The sequence below is a fragment of the Halichoerus grypus genome, chromosome 9, assembly GCF_964656455.1.
Source record: "Halichoerus grypus chromosome 9, mHalGry1.hap1.1, whole genome shotgun sequence".
NCBI classification, from domain to species: Eukaryota; Metazoa; Chordata; class Mammalia; order Carnivora; family Phocidae; genus Halichoerus; species Halichoerus grypus.
In genome coordinates this window covers 50,056,455-50,080,140 of record NC_135720.1, presented here as the reverse complement: position 1 = coordinate 50,080,140, position 23,686 = coordinate 50,056,455, and the positions used below count along the sequence as shown (strand labels likewise).

General features: G+C 38.8%; 1 protein-coding gene across 6 annotated transcripts in view; it reads right to left on the bottom strand.

Annotated features, from left to right (window-relative positions):
- The window catches only part of CDK19 (cyclin dependent kinase 19), a 171,104-nt gene that overhangs the window by 50,053 nt on the left and 97,365 nt on the right, over window positions 1–23,686 (bottom strand). For all 6 annotated transcript variants that reach the window (XR_013441156.1, XM_078054871.1, XM_078054872.1 and 3 more), the window contains one exon: window positions 765–875. Coding sequence is in view for 5 of the 6 variants with exons in the window: in XM_078054871.1 (XP_077910997.1) it covers window positions 765–875 (111 nt within the window). In the remaining variant the exon portion in view is untranslated. The remainder of the gene's footprint in view (window positions 1–764; window positions 876–23,686) is intronic.

Here is a 23,686-nt window from a genome sequence, read left to right as displayed (position 1 = left end):
TACAGAGAAATGGGGAAAACATAATTATTATGAATATCCATGAGAGAAATTCATTGGACATTCTTGTCAATATGCTATAATAGCATAAATTCTGAAAGTTCCTTCAAGACCTGTAAGTCCGTTAAAGTTACTCCTAAACAGACCTGCCGTATATATAGATGACACATCAAACTATGTTAAGTCAAAACTTAACTATCAAAAATGTGGACTTACTGCCAAGTTTGAATTTTTGTACTTTTAGCAACTCCTTGGATAAAATGTTTAAATACCCTGATTTCTAACTTAAAAAATTTGGAATTAGAATTTTTGGCTAATATTTGTAAAACTATATATGTACTTCCATTTGGTGGAGTCAGTTTTAATTGGAAAAATGCTGCAAGAGACGGACCTTAACTTAGAAAGGGAAATTATTCACAAGTACATAACTGGTGAAATTTGAACTACTGTGTGTACCACGAAAGCAATTTTCACTACACATTACCGGTAAACTGTCATTGATGATTTGCATAAAATTACAATCTCACACACATTAACACTTTCTGAAGTGATATTTCTGAATGTTACAAATACCATCTTCTCAGTATATGACAGTGTTTATTGCTCAAGTTCTTTTAAATGTGCATTTGCATTTAATATTTATTTTAAACTCTGGTCAACAAAGCAAGTTTTCCTTTACGTGCATTAGCAATATGCAGTGCGTATATACATCTGTTTCTCTGTACCTAGAGGAAAGGGTCCTAAAAATAAAGCGAGTTTAGACTTACCCACAAATCATGTTCTGCATAATCAAAGAGCAGCCACACCTTCCTGTCACTGTGAGAAAGGAACACCTTCTGCAAGGCGATCACGTTAGGGTGCTTCAATTCTCGCAAAAGCTGAATGCAAGAGGAAGAGAGGGGTCACTCTCCTGTTCGCAAGCAGGGGGAAATGATGCACTTTCTAGTGAAATTTTTGAAAATTTAGACAATCCAGATAAGCAAAATAAAAGAAAAAAAAATACCCCTACTCCAAGATAAGCTCTGCCCCATCTTGGTGGATACCCTTCCAAATTCTTTTTCCACATGTATGTGAGTGTTTTCAAAACGGGATCATTTTAAACAGTAAAATGTAAAATGGTAAACAAAAGTAAATATTGTATCATGAAGTAATTAAATATAATTTGGAGTGTGCTTATTTTTTTTTTTTACTATCGGGGAGCAGGAATCACATATTCATTCTGTTTTTTTCTACCCTAGCACAGGAGGTGCTCAGTAAATATTTGACAAAAAAAGGAAAGAGATTTAACAGTCCCCACACTTATCCATGCCTAAAGCATGTCGTTGAGGTTTTTTAGAAAAACAGTGAGTATAAGGTAATGTCTCTCATACCCACTGATAAAAAAAAAAAATTGGTGTGGAGAAGAGGTCCCATAAATAGAGAATAAGGAACAGGCCCTCACAGAGTAGAAGCTGAACCCTGATAGTAAGAAGGAAATCATAAAAAGATAAACCAGATCCACAAGTGAAACCTTAGCACTTGGCACATAACAGGCAGCTGCCTGATAAATTATTTAGCAACAACTTTCGTTGTTCGAGGGGAAAGCCTTATAAACATGCCTGCCTCAGGCGGTCCTTAACCAGCGTTCAAATTGAACACTAACATGCTCAATTTGATATTTTGAACGTCTTTTAAATGTAAAACTCTGTGGGAGATACAAAAAGGAAGAGGGAACAAAATTTCTACTGAATACTTTGTGTGTAGGATGATCATATATACACGTTTTTCTCTCGTTTAATCCTTATAACAACCCTATGATGCACATGGAAACTGAAGTCCAGTGTTATAAAAATAACTTGACCAAAACCAAACACCTAGAAAGAGAAGTGGTTTGGATTTAAAGAGAGCTGCCCAGTTCCAAAGTCCATGCTTTGTCCACTATGGCTAAAGTCCTTGTCTTCAATTCCTACAGTGTAAGGGGCAAGACAGACCTACAAATTGATCAATGAGGCAAGAGAAAAATGAATTGCTTCCCCATTCTAATAACTTTTATTATTTTTTCCTAATAACTTTAAATGAGAAAAGTATACCTTCAGTGCCTGTGCTGGAATCCTATAAAAAAAAATCATGTGAATTCCATCTCTGGAACTTTTATAAATTTCTTCGCAGTTGCCGAATTCTTCACTACTTTCAATGTTGTTTCCCAGTCCTTCAATTCTCTCATTTTGGCTCTGTACTTCAGCTTTTTCTCTTGACCTGCACTTTGACCACCTTGCTGGAAGGTGGTGCTCTACCAGCTATAATCTGGGCATGGTTCCCGGATATGACTCCCTGGGTTCTCCCTCAAACCACATGCCCTGGGACACAGCTAAGAAGCAGGAGTTAGGATGGGCTGGGCTGCCCCGAGACAGCCTTCTACTTTACGCAGTCTGCCTCAGGGTTCTATCCACATTTCCTACTGGATCTAGGTGGGAAAGGAGAGCTGGAAAGAAATGTCTAGAGAAGATATAATAGTCCTACTCCCTTGGTGGGGAGGGCAGGAGGGGGGCCACTAGGTGGGTGCTCAGCTATGGGCCGCTCTCTCTGCTCCCACTGCCTAAGAAAGGTGAAACAATCCTGCTTCTTGCTTCAGATGCAAATGTTAGACATAATATGCTCCTAATTAGTGACCGAATCAGAGAAGGTGGGGGGAGGGATGCAGAGCTATATCCAGACAGTTTTCCTGTTTTTGAATGGTTAAGGCTCCCAGACTCAGTAGCTTAATATATTTAATGACCCTATTTGCCATGGTCAACCTTCAAGCATTTGGACCCTGGTAAGAGGCCTCACTGCAGGTGCAATGTCTTGTCACCCTCTCTTTCTGACTCTTGGTATTAATGAACTTAAGAGAGTTTGGCTTTATTAAATCTCTACCCAGAACACGTTCTCTTTGTTGCCTGCAGTGGAAGGGAGGTGAAACTCACTGCTTCATCTAAACCACGCTCTGACTTGTCTGGGGGAGGGGATGTCACATGTAGCAATATTTCAATCAGTATCTCTAAAAAGTTGTTTTCTGTGGCTACAAATTGATGATCCCTCTACAATGAAACCGCTTTAACTCCCATGTTTAAACATTATTTTGAATAGGTAATACATTTACATGGTCCAAAAATCGAAAATACATAAAAGGATATTATACATTGAGATGCCTGCCCCTGGTGACCTTAGTCCTCCTTACCTGCTAGAACTAACAACTTTTATTAGTTAATCCTTCCAGTGTTTCTTTATGCAAATAAAAGCAAATATGACTATATATTTTTATCTGTCCTTATTTACTCAAAAGATAGCACTTGTTTTCAATACAATCTATCCTAGAAATTCTCTCCAATATCAGTATACAATTTTAGTAGGTAGAAATCTTTTTTTTTTTTTTTTATTACTGCAGCAATGTATTTCTAGGTCTTTTCCTTTCTAGGTTCTATTTTTTTTATTGTGGTAAAATATATATAAGTTTACCATTTTAACCATTGTTAAGTGTACAGTTATCCTTTGATACTCGTTTTGCAGAAATATCTCACTTGTACTAACATGAAGCTGTTACAGTCTTTATTCATTCAAGTAAAGCAAGGGATAAGACAAACGCCAAATAATGGGGAGCCCTGTAAGCCATGCAGAGTGTCACCAGCAAGGCTCTCCAATATCACTGGAAGTTTGCTGGGCAGAGGGGGTTAGTGGAGAAGCCAGCTGATATTAAAGGTCCCACACTTTGACTATCTTCTGTGCATGTCTCACGGTCAGGTCACCGAACGAGGAAGTTTGAGGGTGATGGAGTTTAAGATGACGCTCAGATTTGACTTCACGGAATCATCTGTACTTTATGTGTATTTATATTAGTATATTTTTATACTGCTTTAACTGTTTATAACTGCCCCCATTAAACCTTGAGAACAATTTTTAATTTATCCCTGTATCCCCAGGGACTAACGCAGAGCCTGGCCCATAGAAGAAGCCCTGTTTTTAGTGATCTCATCTAGTTTGAGGGCTTTAAATGTCACCGACGTGCATGAACTCCCCAATGTTCATCTTTAGCCCGCACATCTTCCCTGAACTCCCGCGATGTGTATCCAACTGCGTCAGCATCTCTACTTGAATGTCTAAGGGCCCAAACTGAAGGGGTGATCTCCACCTCCCCTGCCCTCTACCTCAACTGCTCTTCCTCTGGCTCAGTTCATAGCAACCTCATCATTCCAGTTACTCAGGTAAACAACTTCATCTACTTTAACTCAACTCACAATATCACCTTCTCAGCAAGTCTTTCCTGGCTCCTCTATTTGAAATTGTAACCTCCCTCTGCACCTTTATTTTTCTGCAAAGCACTATCACTGTCAAATGTATTATGCTTCTATTTCCCTTATCTATAATTCTGAAGAACTCAGAAAACAAAGCTTTCTAGGAACTCATGTAGGAAAAAAAAAATTTAACCTCAGCGAAAAAAAAAATGCACTGTCAAGGGCACATCCTTTCAGGTTATCAGATTCTAATTCTATGGAAGCTATTTTCAACTCTGTACATTATAGATAACTGATAACAATGCAGGATAATTCTTGTCTATACACATGCAAACTGTCCTGTCCAGAAGAGGTTCACTGACTTCCTTCTCCTGTTATGGAAGAGGTGAGTTTTGCCTCAATTTGCCCATCATTTTAATTTTCCTGATCTATAAATATGTCTGTTCTAAGGATTCTCCTTTGAATGGGCTATACCATCTATTGGGTTCCTTCATTTAATAAGTTAAATAAAATCTTCAAAATGCATTCATTTTATATCTGTATCACATCATAATTTTATCTTTTTTGAAAATTATCCTTTGATACTCATTTTTTTTTTAAAGATTTTATTTATTTATTTGAGAGAGAGAATGAGAGAGAGCACATGAGAGGGGGGAGGGTCAGAGGGAGAAGCAGACTCCCTGCCGAGCAGGGAGCCCGATGCGGGACTCGATCCAGGGACTCCAGGATCATGACCTGAGCCGAAGGCAGTCGCTTAACCAACTGAGCCACCCAGGCGCCCTGATACTCATTTTGCAGAAATATCTCACTTGCACTAACATGAAGCTGTCATAGTCTTCATTCATCCAAGTGTGAATGATCATACTTCGATACTAAAGAATATTAAAAGGTTTGATTACTGCTTCCCTGGGTGTTAGGTAACATAATATATACACCATATTATCTTTCTAAAATCTTTTTAAAATTTTTGAATCTAAAACACATCTGGTTCCCAAAGCTTCATTTAAGGAATTGGGGACCTAGGTATTGTTTATTTATTTTATCTTGTTTATTGTCTGTTTCTCTCCATTAACACATAAGCTCCATGAAGGCAAAGTTTTTGCTGGTTTTATATCCCCCATGCTTAAAATGGTGCCTGGCACATGGTAAGCACTCCATAAATATTTGTCAAAAGAATTAAATCTACTGAACTTATCTAGTTCTTACAAAACAAATCAGTAAAGAGCTTGGAATATTATAAAACTTTGGTATCCTTCCAAAAGGTGTTTTGAACGATTTTGTTTTTAATAAACTGAATAGACTACGTCTAAAATAGTTTTTCTAAAGATACTGACTTTCTGCAAGCTACATCTATTTTAAGCTTAAAAAGGAATAGTTCTCTCAACTAGCGCCCACACTACCAGAAGCAGAAGAGAGCTGCCTTGATGTGAAGAGCAGAAACATAGCTCAGGGTGAGGTATTTCACCTGTGCAGAACCTGAAACGGAAAAGGGCGCTGCGAGGGTGTTTCCTGAAAGGGCTATGAATGAAATAAGCACTATAAAATTCTGAAGAAAATGTGCACAGGAGAAGGGGACCCGGGGGGGACACACCTGAGGAACAAAACAGAGATGAGTCACTGGTTACTTTCAAGGCTAGTTTACTAACGCAATGCTAGACCCTAAACAAATGCCACACAAGAGTGTATTCTCTACCCCAATTTACTGAAGCAGACAAATGAAAAAAAAAGGAAATTTCTCTACCACTATTTACTGAAGAAACAAATGAACAAAAACAGCAAACATAAATGTCCAATAATAAGAAATATTATTCACTGACAAGTGAATTACGGTATATCCACATATTGTAGCCTCATGCGCATATACCAAGAGTTTTTAAATACATGAGAACAGACTTATAATATTGTGATGTAGTAGAAAAAGCTGCAAAATATTAAATGTCTATAAAATAGGAAACACATCAAAACATTAATATAGTTATCTTTGGATGGTGGGATTAGGTGTGATTTTTTAGTTCTATTTTTCTATTTTACAAGTTTTCTATAATGAGCTCTTATAATTTAAAAACTTACTCTTATCATTTAAAAACTCACACACATGTACACACACACACCCAAAAGACAGTTCTTTCTCTCCAGAAAGATATCTCCTGCTAAGATAAGATACTATCAAACTATCACGGTTCCTTACGTGATTGATCTGAAAAGGGACCCGAAGAAAGGAGACAGTTGTGCTTGTACTTTCCTTCATTCTTGGCAATATCAGATTTTACCAATGGACTTGAATCTCTTGTCACACAAATATTTGTTCAACATGACATCATGCAACTATAGATATGCTTTAATCATATCTAAACAACAGTTAAGTATAATGTGATTTTCCTGTGAAAATCCCACACTAAATGATAACATCTCCTGTGCAGATACTTAGAGTACTAACATAATCTCAAAGGAGCCTAATGAAGAATGTGCAATGAACATCCCAAGATTTTACCTGATCTTCAAGGGCATATAAGTGACCATAAAGAGTATCTACTTTTCACTATCCTAAACATATAATTCAAAGTTACAATCCTAATCTTCTTTCTCGAAGGCACTATTTAGGATCCTGACTCACTTTGGGGAGGCCTGGGCTAGACTACCAATTACAGAACCCATTCTAATTTTTATACACACATCTTTCTCCCCCTCTTACCCCTCTTTCTGCTCTCCAAGTCTCTGATGCCCCCCATGGGTTCCAGATTCCTCTTTTAGGGTATCTGAATGGAAAGGGTCCTCTTATACTTCAATGACTCATTTACCTCAAAGTAAATTCAATTTTCTATTCTTTTTTTTTAAGAGAGTGAGAGAGAGAGAGGTGGGGGAGAGGCAGACGGAGAGAGAGAGAGAATCTCAAGCAGGCTCCACACTCCGTGCAGAGTCCGACGCAGGGCCTGAACTCACGACCCTGAGATCATAACCTGAGCCGAAATCAAGAATCGGACACTTAACCGAGTGAGCCACCCAGGCGCCCTCAGTTTTCTATTCTTATTTGATCTGTTGAAAGTAACTGCAGGGAAAAAAAAAAAAAAAGAAAGAAAGAAGGTAACTGTAGGATTCATTTGACTATCAATCTTTCCCGTGGTGAAAATGCCTTTACTTTAGGAAGCACTGAGTTGTATCATTTTTTTAAGTGTATGACCCCCTCCCACCCACCCCCACACACACAAAAGGAAGACAAATGAAGCAGTTTATTTTATGGCAAAGAGGGGACTCAGCTAATTCCAAAATGCTGCAGTATTCCTCAACTGCAAGCTAACAATTAGCATTTAGAAATCTGCCACTTCCACATCTGTGACAGCAGCCCTTTGGGAAGCTGGTCTTTGCAAGCACATAGATACATTATAACCTCCCAGCAGGTGGCACTCATACTCTGAAAAGGGGTCTATAAAACAGTAACCCAGCTCTGGTTCAAGGCGGCCCTAAATTATTTTGCTTTATTTTACTTTAGGGACACTGCTCAGATACCAGTCATAAGCTTCAGGAAGGTCAATGCTCTGACTGCCCCAAAGGAGAGGCGACAGTGAAGCAGCACGCATAATGCAAAAGGTACGGGTTTTAGAATTCCCAGATCTGAGTTTGAGTCCTGACTTACTAGCTGCATGACATAAAGCAAGTTGATTTCAAAACCCCTCTGGGCCGCATGGAATAATGAATATCTACTGCCAAACACAAACACAGGGTCTGTAAGAATTAAATGAATATAAGTACATTGACTATGTAACACAATGCATAGGACATATTAAGTGCTTGATAAATTATAGTTATTACTCTTATTAATTAACTCTTATTAACAAGAATGTGATGTGGACTAAATGACATAATACATGCAGAATGCCTGGCATACTGTAAGTTCTTGATGAATAATAGCTATTATTGCCCACATACATGAGTGGAAGAGACCAACCACTCTGGACAGTCGGAGAGCCTGTTAAAGGGAGATGTGCTGCTGGGGCGCCTGGGTGGCTCAGTTGGTTAAGCATCTGCCTTTGGCTCAGGTCATGATCCCAGGGTCCTGAGATCAAGCCCCGCTCCCTGCTCAGCAGGGAGTCCGCTTCTCCCTCTCCTGCTGCCCCTCCCCCTGGTTGTGCTCTCTCTCTTTCAAATAAATAAGTAAATTCTTTTAAAAAAAAAAAAAAAGGAGATGTGCTGTGATGGGGAATGCCATAGCATTTCCTTACCAAATTCCTGAAACTCCCCTGGTACGATCTATAATAATACCATGGCTATAGGAAAGTTACTTTCCTTTCCATTTTATAGCAATCTGGTTTCCTTTTCTCTCTGACCTCAAGTACTACAGACAGGTACTTGAGAGATACTTGAAACCAAATAAGATCTGTAATAAATAAATAAATATCCCCTCAACTATGATAGCTGATATGTTCTTTTTAAACTATGAGTGTTTTTTAAAAAGATTTAATTTATTTATTTGACAGAGAGAGCGAGAGAGCACAAGCAGGGGGAGCGGCAGGCAGAGGGAGCCTGATGCAGTGCTCGATCCCAGGACCCTGGGATCATGACCTAAGTCAAAGGCAGATGCTTAACCGATGGAGCCACCCAGGCACCCCTAACTATGAGTGTTTTATAAGCACTCTGAATATACAAAGCTTAAATATGAAAAACAAAACCAATGCAAATCAAAATAAAGAGTTTACAAAGTAAAACCTAAGGAACTGGAATTCTCAAGGGCTTTCTGAGTCAATGAGTGGTAATCAGAAAATCTTTTCTTGTTTCAGTGCTCCTGGTTGAAAATCTTCCCTACCTTCACAATTATTGAAACTGAATTGTCTTTGACTCTGGACATTGTTTTAGAGCCTTGGGGTTTCAATAAATAAACTTCTAACAAATGTTTATTTTCTTCTCATCTATCCTTGTTTTTGTCCTAGAAGCAAAATGAGGAAGGAAAAAAAAATCTAATTTAAAACCCTTAATTAGATCCTTGCTTTAAAAAAAAAAAAAGTATTGTCTTACTCTCCATAATTCTGTCTCTGGTCCTCTTTTCCTTCTCTATTCTGCAGTCCCTCTTGACATCTTACTCATGTGTCTGAGGTTTAGCTACTACTTTTATGGAGAATCCCAAATCTCTAGCTCTAGCTCTAACCTTGCCCCTAAACTCTGACAACAATTTCCAACTATGCATATCTACATCCACATGAATCTCTCTGTACCTCAAAATCCACAGATCCAAGACTGAACATCACTTGCCCACCTCTCCCTCTTAGTGTGCCCACTATTCCTGCAATTACACTAATATTTCCTAATTACCAAGGTAAGCTCAAAACTTATCATCAATCAGTGTTCAGGCACTGAACAAGTGCTACATACCCTGCCTTTTAAATATCACTCATGAATTCTCACCTTTACACATGGGCCCCTGTCTCTGCCTGGAAAGATCTTCCCTACCCTCTGTCTGATTAATGCCTACTTGCTTTTTTAGAAAGGAGTAGTTTAGGGGCGCCTGCATGGCTCAGTCATTGAGCGTCTGCCTTCAGCTCAAGTCATATCCCAGCATCCTGGGATCGAGCCCCACATCGAGCCCCACATCGGGCTCCCTGCTCGGCGGGAGACCTGCTTCTCCCTCTCCCACTCCCCCTGCTTGTATTCCTGCTCTCTCTATCTCTCTCTCTGTCAAATAAATAAATAAAAACTTTAAAAAAAAAAAAAAAAAAGAAAGAAAGGAGTAGTTTATCACTCCTTCTAAGAAGTCTTCCCCGAAACTCCTAGTCAGAAGTAGGTATCTCTCTTCTGTTTCCATCCATCCTGTATTTCTTGTTAACACACCACTAATTAAATAAAATTATGATGTAGTTTAATTATCTATCTCCCTTAATAGATTGTAAGGTCCTGGAGTGCAGGGACTGTGTCTTCCATCTCTACATTTCCATTGTCTTGAACGAGCCAGACACACGGTAGGTGTTCAACAAATGCTGGCTGAATTAATGAGTGATGATGTATCACCTATCTCTTCTATTTTTTTAAAAGATTTTTATTTATTTATTTATTTATTTATTTATTTATTTATTTATTTATTTGAGAGAGAGAGAGAGCACAAGCTGGGCGGGTGGGGGGGAGAGCAGAGGGAGAAGCAAACTCCCTGCCGAGCAGGGAGCCCAACACAGGGCTCCATCCCAGGACCCTGGGATCATGACCTGAGCCGAAGGCAGACGCTTAACTGACTGAGCCACCCAGGCGCCCCTCTCCTATCTCTTTTAATACATCCTATGCATTGACATCAAAATATCTTCCTAAAATAAAAAGTCTGATAATGTTAACTCTCCCATTCTAAAATCTTAAATGGCTTCAAAGTTAAAACTCTAAATAGAACATTCAAAACCATCCACCCCAAAGGCTAAATCTATTTTTCCAGAAATAATCTCTGGGGAATGGGGTGCTAGGGGGAGCTAAGACTCAAGATAAAACTGCACTGTAAATGAGGCAGATGGATAAGATCCAAATTAAGGACCAGTGAGCTTTTAAACTATGAGTGTTTTTTAAAAACACTCCCTGATAAAGGGAGTATCATAACTGCCATAGGTTGTGGCCTTCACCATAAGGATATTCCCTATGCCATCATCAGGAATGGGCTCCCAAGGTCTCCACTGCTCAGAATGCTGCCCATTACCCAATATCTCCCACAAAGCCTTGGCCTAGGACATGCAGATGAGGCAGAAGCATGACAGAAAATACCCAGCAGGTAGCAATGATAAAGAAAAAAAAAAAGAAGTCAAAATTCCTTAATAAACCTGAGTGCCTAGCATACTGCGGGCACAGGGAGCCTCAGGTTAAGTTTACGGCATAATAGAGACCAAAGAGGAGAAGGAGTAAAGAAATAATTTTTAAATTAAAATTATGATGAGGTTATTAAGATATATGCATACACAGCAAACCTAACGTGCTCTGGGAAGTCAGAGAAGGTGCTCCTAATGCAGCATACTTGTTGGAAAGAGACCTGAGCAGTACAGAGCCTCCACCAGCCAGCAAGTGCACTAGCAGCTAGCAGTTACTCTCACTATGGCAGGAAGACGCCAACTCTAAGAACTCCTTCACCATTCATCTTTTAGGAGCACATATCAAATGAAATTCCCACTTTGTTCTAAATTTGCCATGGCAGACTTCTATCACTGTGTAACAGAGATGTGTCTTTTCTTTCCAGATGAATATTTATAAGACCACCTAGCACAGGACCTGGCACAAAGTAGACACTCGGCAGGTTTTGTTGAATGAGAAAACGAAAGCAGCAGGACATGAATTGGTTTTCAAACACATTGCTTAAATGACATTTATTCCACATAGAAAAAATAATATTTTCAAAACCAAGAAACAAAATTTCTAACAAGGAATTTGGTAAGTCTGAAAATTGAAGTTGGCGTCTGATTAGTTAAGCAAATAAAGTAGTAATTTTAGGGACGCCTGGGTGGCTCAGTGGTTAAGCGTCTGCCTTAGGTTCAGGTCATGATCCCAGGGTCCTGGGATCGAGCCCCGCATCGGGCTCCGAGCTCCCTGCTCGGCGGGAGGCCTGCTTCTCCCTCTCCCACTCCCCCTGCTTGTGTTCCCTCTCTCACTGTCTCTCTCTGTCAAATAAATACATAAAATCTTAAAAAAAAAAAATAGCAATTTTATCCTAAATGGCCATAATAAACCTTATTTTTATTTCAGTGCACTCTCAAGCTATCTGGGTTCACACCTAACCCATACCCTTATAGCTTATACTTCTAAAATATATGGTTTACATTTTCTTTAATAAAAGTAGGCAACCAAGTAGCCCTGAAGGTCATCCCTTACCCACTCCCTCCCTGCCCGCCATCTAGATGGTTCCGGCTGAGGATCTTGAGGGAGAGGGAGAGGGTTTTGCTTTCTGAAGGAACTTGTTTCATCCATGTTGGATGTTCTGCTTTTCAGAATGACTGACATTATCAGTGGTCAGATACCCCTCCCATACAACTACAAGAAATTGCACTCACATTTACAATTTATAGCTAAAGGTTTTGATTAATTATTAATAGCTAAAATACCAATACCAGTAACTCAACGTTTTTCACATCACTATGCTTCCAGAGAAGATAAACACAGTGAAGTCAAGGCTCAAATAAATTAATCATTTATAGCTCCTGAAGACCTCACGGGAATTTAAACAGTAGTAATAAGTAAAGCTACTAAATGATCTGACCAAAATGCAATCCAGGAAATGTCTACTGTATTGTTTCCATTAAACAGAAAATCTACTTCCTTCCTACTCCGCTAAAAAACCTTTGTAGGCATTATAAGCAAACACAGAGGGGGGTGAGTTTCCACAATGAAATAAATGACTTCTTTTATATTAAACATCTACTAGAATTAATAAATCCTAAATATTTCTACTGAGTATTAACTTTACTTTTTTTTTTTTTAAGATTTTATTTATTTGACAGAGAAACACAGTGAGAGAGGGAACACAAGCAGGGGGAGTGGGAGAGGGAGAAGCAGGCTTCCCACTGAGCAGGGAGCCCGACGCGGGGCTCGATCCCAGGACCCTGGGATCATGACCTGAGCTGAAGACAGATGCTTAACAACTGAGCCACCCAAGCGCCCCTAACTTTACTTTTTTAAAAGAGCTACATTGTGACATATGTGACTTTTATGAAAATATGTTAAAACAATTAGGGGAAAAAAACCCTAGTAATTACTACATTATAATAATGAAAGATAATTCAAAATACTATAGCTTTCAATAATATTATGTTTAGCAGAGCACAGATGCAAAAAAGGACATCAACTTTAAAGTAAGCTTTCTTTGAATAATCTTGGAGCTTTGAAATGTCTTCATTCAGCTGCTTGAAAAATACATATAAAATGTCAAATCTCACTAGACTCTCCTCTTTGAAATGTAATTCTCCAACATAAGTTCTGGTGACACTGAAAACAAACATCTGCCAAAGGGAGAAGCTCCTTTTAAATAAAATTCACAGGGAAAAGGTTGATAAATCTGACAACAAAACTGTCTTGTTCAGAAAATATATCCTAAACAAAGTCAAAAGGCTAACAACAAACATGGAAAACATCACCAAATTGTAAGACATTAACATTAAAGGGCTAATTTGCTTGATTTATAGGGCTTACAAAAATCATTAAGAAAAAAAACCACTTCGGGGCACCTGGGTGGCTCAGTTGTTAAGCGGCTGCCTTCGGCTCAGGTCATGATCCCAGGGTCCTGGGATCGAGCACCGTGTCGGGCTCCCTGCTCAGCGGGAAGCCTGCTTCTCCCTCTCCCTCTGCCTGCCGCTCTGCCTACTTGTGTTCTCTATCTCTCTGTCAAATAAGTAAATAAAATCTTAAAAAAAAAAAAAAAACCACATCAATAAAACAATGGGCAGAGAATATGAATAGACATTTCACAAAAGGCAATACTAACTAAAATAGTAAAAAATTATATGAAAATATGACTATCTCACAATATAAGAATGCAAACTGAAGCAATGGAGATATCTTTCATCTATGAGATAGGGGAAAATTTCTGAAGGAAATTTTAAAGCTTAAGAGTATCTAAATGGGGGGCACCTGGGTGGCTCAGTCGTTGGGCATCTGCCTTCGGTTCGGGTCATGATCCCAGGGTCCTGGGATCCAGCACCATATCAGGCTCCCTGATCCATGGGAAGCCTGCTTCTCCCTCTCCCACTCCCCCTGCTTGTGTTCCCTCTCTCGCTGTCTCTCTCTCCCTCTGTCAGATAAATAAATAAATAAAATCTTTAAAAAAAAAAAAGAGTATCTAAATGGTATCAATAGGAACTGGCTGAATAAATTAAAGGCCCATCCCTATGGTGGAAATATTATATAGCCATTAAAAAGAATGCAGTAAGAATTAGATCTGAATTGTTGGTATGGAAAGAGTACCAAGAAAATATGTTAAGTAATATAGATAGAACAGAATATATAACATCTTTTGGTACTTTTAAAAGATACAGGGGCGCCTACGTGGCGCAGTCGTCGGTTGAACCTCAGGTCTGATCTTGGGGTCATGGGATCGGCTCCCTGTCAGGCTCCGTGCTCAAGGCAAAGGCTGCTTGTCCCTCTCCTTCCCTCTCTGCCCCTCCCCACTCACATGCACATTCTGTTTCTCTAAAATAAATGAATAAAGGGAGCCTGGGTGGCTCAGTTGGTGAAGCGTCTGCCTTCGGCTCAGGTCATGGTCCCAGGGTCCTGGGATCGAGTACCGCATTGGGCTCCCTGCTCCGCCAGGAAGCCTGCTTCTCCCTCTCCCACTCCCCCTGCTTATGTTCCCTCTCTTGCTCTCTTGCAAAAATAAATAAATAAAATCTTTAAAAAAATAAAACAAAATGAATAAAATTTTTGAAAAAATTTTTTAAAAAAAGAAGATATATATGTGCTAATAAACACATAAAAATACATTGGAAAGGCCAAAAGAAGTCATTGTATTTTTATGTCTATATTAGCACATATATAGCTACTTTTGTACAGAAGCACCAGGCTGAGAAAAAGGTTTAAAATTTTTCATTTTAAATCTTTCAATATTTTTTGAATTCCTATTATGCTATATTTCTTCAATATTTCTGAAATGTCAACAGGAGTTACCTGAAGGAACAAATTATGCATAATTTGAATTTGCTACCTCATACTGCTCTGCATTTTTTAAGTTATATTAAGTTATATATTAATTTATAACTTAATATTAATATAATATTAAGTTATAACTTAATAATATTAAGTTATATATTAATTTTTTAAGTTATAAAACCTACTCTAAGATACGGCATTTCAAACTGCAGCTTATAACCCGTTAATGGATTACGAAATCAGTTTAGTGAGTTGCAACCAGCATTTCTCATCCATCAGGGGAAATCACCTCAATTGGGACTAGAGGAGAAAATAATTGAAAACACCGTGTACCTCATAGGTTATAAGTAAGATAGAGCCAAAGCAAGAGTGGATCACAGTCAAAAAGAGCTTGAAAACCACTGCTCTTGGATATTATATGTTAATATTACTGAGTCAGGAAAAATCTTAATGACCTTATCATTTCCATTCCAAAGCCAAGAACCATCTTATATTAAACTGAGTTTTTATATGCCAATTCTTAGTATGACCAACTTGAAAAAAATACTAATAGTTGAAATGGTAATGAAGAAAAAATATAATTTCTGAAAAATCTAAAGAGATGTATTAATAAGATACCTATACAATGTACATGAAGACTTGAATGAATTTTTTTTAATGAGTGTATTTTTAAAAAATGAATCTACATACATTTATTGGGAATAGCCCTACATTTTAAGTTATAAACATTAATAATCTCTGGAATTGATAAGATCGAAATTAAAGAAGTTTGGTTAGGATTGTTTATCTATTAAGAAATCACCAAAATAACTGACTTTTTAAAAATGCTAGGCTATCTGAGCATTTCAGAATATTGACAGAAGATCACATAGCTTGAATATATATACAAAAGATATTCATGAAGGCATGTATTTTAGGTTCTTTTTGGTGTCAAAGGATGTGTTTATTCTGGTTACAAACACAATCTATTGCCCAATCACCTGTTTGATGAGGGTAGATAAACAACTAAAAAATGATTAGCCAGGATTAGGAACATAGTTTAGTCACCATAAATTAAGTAAAACTGAAGAACTACAGGAGAATGAAATCAAAAGACTTTTTTTCACTAACATGGCAACTAAACCCTATACATTATGCAGTCAGTGCATCCATAGAAAACTTGTTTTTTTTAATTTGACAAACTTTGATTTCATGTATCTTTACTCCTTCCATCTTTTTCTCCCTTTCAGCCATGCCCCATCCTCCACTAACCCTTGCTGGCTTTTTGCTTCCTTTGTTCTCTTCCATTCATGAAGGGATTTACTATTAATGATCTCTCACTCTTCTAAATCCCTATGGCAATTATATTATACCACTCATTTTGAATTTAACATATGATGACTTATATTATCTACCTTTTTATATATATCCTAATACTTTTATATATAGTTATATACTTATGTTAACTTTGTTAAACTATATGGTCATTCCATACGATGAATATAGTAAACATCAATAAATCCTTTTAGTTATATTTTTAAGTTCTCATATAACCTAGAAGTCAAAAGTTGTTCAGGTTATGGGTTCCATGGCTAAATAGATTCTGGTAATCCACATACATCCCAGGAGTGTGGGATCATAGGCCAAAACTAATTTTGGAAGCAGTGAGTCCAATAAGTCTTTAAAAAAGAGATAGGTAGAATACTACTCAGCCATGAAAAAAGTGAAATCTTGCTATTTGCAATGACGTGGATGGAACTAGCAATATTATGCTAAGCGAAATAAGTCAGTCAGAGAAAAACAATTATCATATGATCTCAGTCATATGTGGAATTTAAGAAACAAAACAGAGGACCATAGGGGAAGAGAGGAAAAAATAAAACAAGATAAAATCAGAGAGGGAGACAAACCATAAGAGACTCTTAATGATAGGAAACAAACTGAGGGTTGCTGGAGGGGCGGGGGGTGGGGGGATGGGATTACAGGGTGCTGGACATTAAGGGGGGCATATGATGTAATGAGCACTGGGTGTTACATAAGACTGATGAATCACTGACTTGTACCCCTGAAAGTAATAATACATTATATGTCAATTAGTGGAATTTAAATTTTTTAAAAGGTTGGGGAGAGACAGGGAGGGAAGATATTACTGGACATGAACAATGGCAATAAGGATAGAAAGGAAGTCAATAAAAAGAGGGCTGGGCAGAATTAATATGATATGTTAAGGGTAAATGATCCAGGATGGTACAAACCACTGAATAGATAGTGGTGCGATTTTGGGGCGCCTGGGTAGCTCAGTCGTTAAGCACCTGCCTTCGGCTCAGGTCATGATCCCAGGGTCCTGGGATCGAGCCCCGCATCAGGCTCCCTGCTTGGCAGGAAGCCTGCTTCTCCCTCTCTCACTCCACCTGCTTGTGTTCCTGCTCTCACTATCTCTCTCTGTCAAATAAATAAATAAAATCTTTAAAAAAAAAAAAGATGGTGCGATTTCTTTGATTTTTTTTAAAGATTTTTATTTATTTATTTGACAGAGAGAGAGCGTGCACAAGCAAGGGGAGCCAAAGAGGAAGAAGCAGACTCCCTGCTGAGCAGGGAGCCCAATGTGGGCTCGATCCCAGGACCTGAGCGAAAGGCAGATGCTTAACCGACTGAGCTACCCAGGCGCCCCGACAGTTGTAAAATTTAGAGACAAGGAAAAGCATTACAGCTTTGAGGTTGGGAGAAATGTTGATTTTACTATCAAACATGATTGAGTTTGAGATGTTCGTGGGGCACCTTGATAGCAGTCTTGGATATGTGGATCTGGAACTCGGGAGAGAGTGTGCAATTGGAGACAAAAAACTGAGGTGTCATCAGCACAGGGATAAGATGGCTCCAGAAGTGTTTTGCATGCAAAGGTGAGAAGGGCAATTAGTAGAGAGCACTTTTGGGAAATAAAAACTTTTTTTTTAAGGATTTTATTTATTTGACAGAGAAAGAGAGAGCATGAGCAGGGGGAGGGGCAGAGGGAGAGGGAGAAGTAGGCTCCATGCTCAACAGGGACTCGATCGCAGGACCCTGGGATCATGACTTGAGCCAAAGGCAGACGCTTAACCGACTGAGCCACCCAGGCGCCCTGAAATAAACACATTTAAGAGTCTGAAAAAGAAACATTTAAGAGAAAGAGGATGACACAAAGACTCAGAATGTGTACTCAGAGGAAAAGCCTTCTTCTCCCAGGAGAGAGGATATTGGTATAAAAACCAGAGGGTTTCCCTCCTCTCAGAAGGGAGAATAGATGATTTCAAGTGTTGAGAGAAGTGTCTATTAGATTTGTCAACATCTATTGGAGGTATTTAGGAAGCTTAGAAAGAACAGTTTTCTCCACTGACACTTCCAAAGGAAAAGTATCACAGCTGTCTTGTTCACTGTTATTTACTGCATGGAGAACAAGGCTGGTTATTCAGTGGGCACTCAATAATTTTTTTTTTTTAACTAAACTGAAAGTGGAAACAAAGTCAGATTGCAACAAATGCTAGGCTGCCCTTAATAGTTAGTGGTGAGGAGAAACTGACAGGCTATGAACGGGGGCACTAAGGCCTCAGAGAGGTGGTGTTATACTGTTTTGCTTTGTGTGATAGCAGAGTCTTCAATATTTTTTAAATATGGAGAGAGAAGAATCCACAGGGCAGGAAGAAAAAGTAAACATCTGCCCAGACTTCATATAAGACCCTTCCCAGAATTATTTGCTAACTTTGGCCCAAATGAATATCTAATTGGTTAAAGATCTGAAATTTTGTTTTAATGAGTAGGAAAAAAACAAATCAAGCAACACAGGATTATGATCCAGAACAGAACAGCCTCCTTATAAGCGAGCGAGTATGGCAAAATCAGCTACTGAACCACTACAGGTCTTTCCCCAGCTTCCTCCCTTCCTTTACTTCTAACTCACAAATTCTTTAAAGGTGTCCCTATAGCAGGGGCAACAAGACCTTGTGGGAGTCAGAGTTTGGTCCAGGTGCAGTGGTAAGAAGGGGGAACTTAGGGAATAGGGAAGGAAGAAGGAGCTGAAAGAACCTTCAGGAAGGCTATTCTTAAATCAGGAAATACCAACATAGTTTCAGTTGTCAATTTAGTGATATGGTAAGATCCACATCGTTTTAAAAAAGAAGAAGGAGGAGGAGAAGAAGAAGAGGAAAAGAAAAAAAAAAGAAAAAGAAAGAAAAACCATGATCTCACATAAAATTTCCATGGTTCAGAACACCTCAAATCTAAATCTATGGCATCTATTAAATGTGAGCATTTTTGGGGGCGCCCGGGTGGCTCAGTCGTTAAGCGTCTGCCTTCGGCTCAGGTCATGATCCCAGGGTCCTGGGATCAAGCCCCGCATCGGGCTCCCTGCTCGGCAGGAAGCCTGCTTCTCCCTCTCCCACTCCCCCTGCTTGTGTTCCCTCTCTCGCTGCGTCTCTCTCTGTCAAATAAATAAATAAAATCCTAAAAAAAAAAAAAGTGAGCGTTCTTTAAAAGATCTGATCAAACAAAAAAATGGTCAGCAGTTTCTCTTATCCTAAACCTATTTCTGAAAACATCAACACTAGAGTTCCTTGACCTGATTCTCCAGCTTTCTCACTGGCTGGCCTCTGGCTTGTATTCTACCTCAAGCCACACCAACCCACTTTCAGGCTGCCCAATACCCCATGCTGCCTCAAACCATAGCTGGTTCACTGCCAGAAAGGCCTTGACCCCAACCTGCAAATACTGAGACACTCACCTTCAAGATCCAGCTCCACATCCTGGCCTTTTCTTGATAGCCCCTTTTTACCTTTCTCTGCCCACCATCCGCCCTCACTCAAAATATAATTGACCACTTCTCCACTGGTACCCTACTGTACCCACTTACTTTTATCATACCCACCTTTAACATCTGACTATTCTGGTTGTTTGATTGCCTACCTGGAAAGACTGCCACCTTTCTCGTTCATCTCATTCCCCAGAGCCTAGAACAGAACCTGACACATGTAAATTCTAAGCAAAGTGAAATATAAAAGATTGTGGCCAACAATTTTGGAAATACAAAATTCAATGCTCTCCACCAAAGCAATACTCTACCTAGATGTCTACAGCTTTGCTAACCATCTACAACACCATTAGAGCGACTGAACCCCAGAAATAAGCAATCACAAACAAAACCATTTCCAAATAGAGATAAATGTACTGTTTTTGCCCAGATTATGAAGGATACAAGTTAAAACATAACTTGTCTTAGTCTTCCCAGATGTAAACATGATTAAAACTCTAATTCTACATTTAGGAATGTGTTTCGATTACACTACTACATTTCCAACGGCCTTAATTTTACAGATTTTCTATAATCACAAAAATAGTTGTGCATCTCTAAAGAGAGTGATGAAATCCATATTATAAATCTGTATCATAAATCTTTCATCCACTTACCATGAGTCATTTTTGCTTAACTGGTATTATCATTTGTTAATTACTTAGGCACACAGAAAGTTGTGGTTTTTTTTAAGATTTTATTTATTTGACAGAGAGAGAGAGAGAGAGCACAAGTAGGCAGACCTGCAGGCAGAGGGAGAGGGAAAATCAGGCTCCCCGATGAGCAGAGAGCCCTGGAATCATGACCTGAGCTGAAGGCAGAAGGCAGAAGCTTAACTGACTGAGCCACCCAGGCACCCCAAAAGTTTTAAACATTTTAAACATTTTTAAATTATAGAAGTAATATATGCCCAAATGCAATACCAGAATCCAAAAACGTAGAAAAGCACAAAGAAGAAAACATAGGTCACCTGCAATCCTACTAGACAACTTCAAGTACTTTTTATGTACTCCTAAGCTTTCTCCTACACACATACACATATGATACAATAATAATCACCATGACCACGAAAAAGCTGATGCTTTATATGATCTTATAACAGGATAATACAGGCATCCTGCTAAGCAATTCTGCCATGTTATTTCATTTAATCTTTAAAACAACCCAGTGAGATAGGTGCTATTTTTAATCCCTCTTTTACAGTGGAAAAACTGAAGAAGCTGAGAGATTAAGTAACTTGCACAAAGTGAATGGTAGAACGAGGATTAAGATAAATCTTTTGGGGGTGCCTGGGTGGCTCAGTCGTTAAGCGTCTGTCTGCCTTCGGCTCAGGTCATGGTCCTGGGATCGAGCCCTGCGTTGAGCTCCCTGCTCAGTGGGAAGCCTGCTTCTCCCTCTCCCACTCCCCCTGCTTGTGTTCCCTCTCTCACTGTGTCTCTCTCTGTCAAATAAATAAATAAAATCTTTAAAAAAAAAAAGATAAATCTTTTGATGCCTAAATTCCAGATCCTATTTATCTATGTATGTGTTTACATACACACACACACAATATCTTCAAATATTTACACAAAAATATGGGAACACACTAACCACACAGTTTTGTAACCAATCTCCTTTCACTTAACATATTGGAAAAAACTTTTCTGTCCATAAATGTCTATCTACATCAGCATTTCAATGGCTGCATATTATCCCACTGTCTGGGAATGAAACAGACTGCTTTAACCAGTACATTTCTGTTACTCTGATATTACATATGCTTCTTAATATTAAAAACAATGTTGTAATGAATAGCTTTTGTCTATCAACTCCTTAAGACAAAAATAACCGAAATAGGAAAGCCCTTCTTAAGGCTTTTGGTAGTTATTCAGTTCTTAGCCACATTTCAAGGGCTCCAAAGAAGTGTGACTGGTGGCCACATACTGCACAGCACAGATACTTCCCTAACCGCAGACAGTTCTACTGGACAGCACTGGCCTACACTGTACTAGATGGTGCAGATCACAGCTGAATTCTCGAATAGGGCACAGCCTCCCCATTTAGCCTGAAGCGGGTAGGGGTAGGAAACTCCTCTATACTCACTTACTACTAAGGACCCCCCTCCACCGTGACGTCTACTCTGACCCCACAGCTGCAGCACACAGGATACACACTGGAGAGTCAGCTCCCTCCTGCAGCTCCAGGGTAGGATACAGATTTTACCTACTGACAGCACTGGTCCCATTTTTGTCTCCAGCCCCAGCTCCCAGCCTGCACATGCTACCAGGTTTACATGGAGAGGCAGGCTTTCTGATCGACCTCCTTAGCCAATTTCTCCCGAATGGGCTGGCTGGCAACTGGCAGGCTGACGTATACCCTCACCCTGCTCTTACCTTTACTGTTTCCTACCACAGCTCTTCAATAGGATGACAGTGGGAATGAGACTCTCCATTAGTTTTCCAAAGGTGATATAAATTTTTTTGCATTCTACCATTTGGGTTGTTTCAAAAGGAAATTGGTAAGAGGGTGAAAATAAAAAATAATCACACCATGGACTTAGAAGTTAAAGCTTTTAAAGTTTATAGATATTAAAACAGTTTTAGATAACAACTTGATACCTCAAACTATCTCTCTTTACCTTTCCATTTAGAATCCTCTTAAGAAATAAGTACCTAGTGATGTAATGAGCACGGGGTATTAAATAAGACTGAGGAATCACTGAACTCTACCTCTGAAATTAATAATATACTATATGTTAATTAATTCAATTTACATTTTAAAAGTGTTTTTAAAAAAACAAAATAAAAAAATAAAAAAAATAAGTACCTAGAAAAGGTTTGCCTTGGTAAAGTGTCAGAATACATTAAGCAAGAAATAGTAGAGGGCGCCTGGGTGGCTCAGTCGTTAAGCGTCTGCCTTCGGCTCAGGTCATGATCCCAGGGTCCTGGGATCGAGCTCCGCATCGGGCTCCCTGCTCAGCGGGAAGCCTGCTTCTCCCTCTCCCACTCCCCCTGCTTGTGTTCCCTCTCTCACTGTGTCTCTCTCTGTCAAATAAAATCTTTAAAAAAAAAAAAAGCAAGAAATAGTAGATTGTCCCAAATTTACTACATAAATAGCAACTAGACTTTACATGGGATCTTTATTCATGGCAATGCAATTTCTTTGAGGTAGAAAAGAAGGAGGTATTTTCCAATTTTTTACATAAGAAAATAAATACCAGCCCACATGTAATTACAGAATGAAAGAGCAAAGACTAAAAACAAGAATTGAAATTCCCAGTTCTCGTTCACAATCATGCTAGAAAGTCTTTTTTAAAGAGTTTATTTTTATTTATTTATTTGAGAGGGAGAGAGAGCATGAGTGGGGGGTGGGGGGAAGCAGACTCCCCGCTGACCAGGAAGCCAGCCACTGGGGCTCAATCCCAGAACCCCAGGATGATGACCTGAGCAGAAGGCAGATGTTTAACCGACTGAGCCACCCAGACACCCCATAGAAAGCCTTTTTTAAGAAGCTATATTATTCTCTAAATTTTTACATACCATCAAAATATATATAGGAGAGTAGAATCTGACCAAAAACAGTATTAAAGATAAAACTTCCAGTGGACAAATCATCTGTTTGCTAGGGATATATATCTATATATCATTATGGGTTACTATTTTTCCAAACAGACAAATAGGATTTTGACTTTAGGAATTCATCATCACAAAAAAAAAAAAAAAATTACAGTAGCAATTCTAATTTCATTCTCAAACTCCCTCTAATTCAGACAACAGAATATGTACAGAATTGAAAATATTATGCCATAAGAGCCGGCAGATCACATCTAACAATGCAAAGTACATGACACCATTTGAGAAGAAAGGCTGCCTGTGACTAGAAAAAGCAAATACAAGAGAAAAACATTAATTTCTAAGCAAACAAAATTAAAATTAGTCTTAAAGCCAACTCAAACAAAAACAAAAAGCTTTCACTTCATGCTTTGTCGAAATGCCAAGACGGTCTTGTGAGAGAAGATCTGTTCTGGTTCATCAGGAATGCACCTGCGAGTCATTTTTACTTCTTGGTAAATCTGGGCGAA